This window comes from Zea mays, chromosome 6, assembly GCF_902167145.1.
Source record: "Zea mays cultivar B73 chromosome 6, Zm-B73-REFERENCE-NAM-5.0, whole genome shotgun sequence".
NCBI lineage: Eukaryota > Viridiplantae > Streptophyta > Magnoliopsida > Poales > Poaceae > Zea > Zea mays.
In genome coordinates this window covers 141,262,816-141,265,955 of record NC_050101.1, presented here as the reverse complement: position 1 = coordinate 141,265,955, position 3,140 = coordinate 141,262,816, and the positions used below count along the sequence as shown (strand labels likewise).

At 52.7% G+C, this 3,140-nt stretch overlaps 1 protein-coding gene across 1 annotated transcript; it reads right to left on the bottom strand.

Annotated features, from left to right (window-relative positions):
* Positions 1-741: 741 nt before the first annotated feature.
* Positions 742-2,686, bottom strand: LOC100273139 (putative cytochrome P450 superfamily protein). The gene has a single exon (NM_001147586.1). The coding sequence runs from the start codon at positions 2,644-2,646 to the stop codon at positions 1,066-1,068; it is 1,581 nt and encodes a 526-aa protein (NP_001141058.1). The 5' UTR covers positions 2,647-2,686; the 3' UTR covers positions 742-1,065.
* Positions 2,687-3,140: the final 454 nt, after the last annotated feature.

Sequence of the window (3,140 nt, the reverse complement as noted above, 5' to 3'; positions counted from 1 at the left end):
TCATTACAGGTATTGTACTTCTTCCAAATGACGTTGTTGAACCAACGCAAGATAGAAGATCATAGGGAGAACAAACATCACAAGCACAAGTTCAAGTACAAGCAAAAAGAAAGAGGCATGTGAAGCCTAGGAAGAAGAAGTTAAGAAGACTGCAGTCTCTGATGCGTGATGTTCAAGTTAAAGTGCAGCAGTCCTCATCGGATTCAGAAGTTGGTGACATTGCAATGGAATCCTCTAAATCCGATAAGCCTCCACATGCCTCTGATTCTAATTGATGCTAGATTGCAGTGTTATATTTGACCTTGTGGACAGTCATTTTGTGTGAACTGTGAACTAAACTAATGGTCTCAATGTTTTGGAGCTCAGATATTTTGTTTTAAGTTAAGCTGAGCTCAGATATTTTGTTTTAAGTTAAGCTGCTCAGACATTTTACAGCAGTCATGTATGGAACTGAACTCTTTCCTATATGTATGGCAATATTTATGAATATCAAATTTGTCATATATTCATCTGTGTCAAGTTTATACTCTGTTTTTTTTTTTTTTTTGCAAATCCGCTAAAAGGCTTAGCTTCCGCTATAGTCGGTTATAGCTGGGCTTAGCTGTTCTCGAACCCAGGCGCTAAACCTCCCGCGATTTAATACACCGGTTGCAAACCATGAGCAGTAAACTACTAACTGAAATATTCTTTAAATTCTTTGGTCCATTTATTGTTGGATTGCAAAAGGGAAATCAATGAATTATGTTTAGCATAATATTATCACCAGCGTCAGATATTACCTGTGACTGTGAGTGTACATTACAGATTGCCGAACTTGTGGAAATCATAAAGCTATTTGTTCCTTGTCTCCCTCGAAACTATGGAACAATTTTGTCTGATTAATTTTCCGAATCAGAAGCATCAAAGTTCAGAACTTGTATCCAATATGGCTGAAATCACATGAGCAGATTAATCTGGAATAAAATTTGTGCTGCGTTTTTATTCTATAAGCCCTATCACCTTTTGTTCGTTTCCCCACCATTTTTTGGAGTTTAACTGATGTGAAGGTAGAAGTAGCACAGTGCATCATGCTGCGTGCCTCCTCTTGATCCTAACCCTCATCCCGTTCTTGGTGAGAAGCACCACTGAGTTCTGTGGCTCAACGATATGGCCGTCGATGAGCTCCACCCGAAAGTTGTATAAGATTGCGGCGGCGGCAATTTTGATGTTGCTGAGCCCCAGATTCTTCCCGAGGCAGCTTCTGGGGCCGCAGTTGAACACGGCGAACTTGTGGCTGGGCTCGTGCCGGACTCGGCCAATATCGGACAGCCACCGCTCCGGTCGGAACTCGTGGCAGTCGCTACCCCATAGCCCCTCCATCCTGCCCATGGCGTAGATGCAGAAGATGACCCTGGTGCCCTTGGCCACCGTGGTGCCGTCAGGCAGCACATCGCTGCGAACTGCCTCTTTCTCCTCGAAAGGCGCCGGCGGGAACAGCCGCAGCGTCTCGAGGACCGCCGCGTGGAGGTAGGACGCGGGCTGGAGCGCGTCAGAGTCGAACACGGCATGCTCGCCGCCGCCGGTGGCCGCGACCGTGGCTGTGGGATGCAGGGACCTCAGCTCGTCGAGGATCTTGGCCTCGACGTGCGGGTGCGTGCAGAGCATGTAGAAGAACCAGGTGAGCGCGGCGACGATGAGGTCCTTGGCCGCAAACAAGTAACTGACGGCGGAATCCCGGAGGAACTGATCCCTCTGCCGCTCCCTCATACCGGGTTCCCTCGGCCACGCCATGTACAGTGACAGGAGGTCGTAGCCTTCTCCTGCTTGGCTTGTGGTGGCGAGCCGTGACTTGCGTTTGGCGATCTCGCGGTAGACGAATTCGTTGAGGACCGCCTTGGCCTCGGCCAGCCTCCTCTCGGAGCCGACATTGAGCCACCTCAGCAGCCTCCACCACCAGGCCGGCACGATGTGCCTGAAGAGCACAGACTCGCTGGCCACCCTGGTCGCCAGGCCGAACGGCGGCACCGGCGCCGAGGCGGCGGCGACGCACAGCATGTCCAGGTCGGCATCGAACACGGAGGCGTAGGTCACATCGAGCGAGTACCGCATGAACACGTCCTCGAGATCAACGACGCCACCGTCCCCTTCCTGATCCGCGGCGGCGCAGTCCAGGAACGGCACGAGCAGCCGCGCCGTCTGGCGCGCCATGGTGCACAGGACGAAGGACCGGAACGCCGGGGTGCCGAAGACGGTGGCGGCGACGTGCCGCTGGCGCGCCCACGACGCGGCGTCCGCAACCAGCAGCCCGTCGCCCAGGAGGTCGAACATCTCCGCAAAGTCTCGGCCCCTGTCGTAGCCCCTGTGGTTGGACGCCAGGCAGTGCTGGACGGCCGCCGGGTCGCACGTCAGCAGGAAGTCCGCGCGGGCGAGCCACGGCCCGCGGAACATGAGCGTGCACCCGGACCCGTGGAGGGCGTCGGTGATGGCGTCGTAGAGGCGCCCGAGGTTCGCGAGCACGAACGGGAGCATGCCCACCACAGGCCAGCTCAGGGGGGCGCGTTGCCGCCGCTCACGCATCGCGTGGCGCAGGGCCGAGAGGGAGACGAAGCAGAGCCCGGCCACGAGGAACTCCGGGTAGGAGATGGCTAAACTCCGGAGGGCGCCCATGACTGAGCGTGCATGAATCGAAAGGTGGAACTGTGGCTTGGTGGCAATGTGGCATGTACGTTAGCAACCTTAACATGGGGTTAAGTAGATAGGCGTGCATGGCAATGGCATGATGTATGTTTCTGCCGATGGTTGTTCCCCGTGGGAGTTTGCTTCCCATGGCCATGGGCTCACAACACTTGTGTGCATGGGTTGCAAAGGTTTGCTAGGAAGATAGATACCTTATGCGTATGAACGGGTACATGTAAAATCCTAGGTGCCGTTTGGTTTCTAAAATGTAACGTAAATGGTAACGGTAATGGTTTGCATTCGATTACCAGCGGTAACAAGTTTGAATAGGCTGGTATCAATTCTTAATGTGGTATCCGATTACGGTTGGAATTAAACAAACATGATTTAACGTTATTTGTTACCTATTACATTACAAATATGTGAACCAAACAGCACCCTAGTCTTTAAAATTAAATCTAACAGTGTGCACGATTGTTGGGACC

Coding starts and splice junctions, on each gene's coding strand:
- LOC100273139 (NM_001147586.1), bottom strand. CDS start 2,646: ATGGGCGCCCTCCGGAGTTTAGCCATCTCCTACCCGGAGTTCCTCGTG.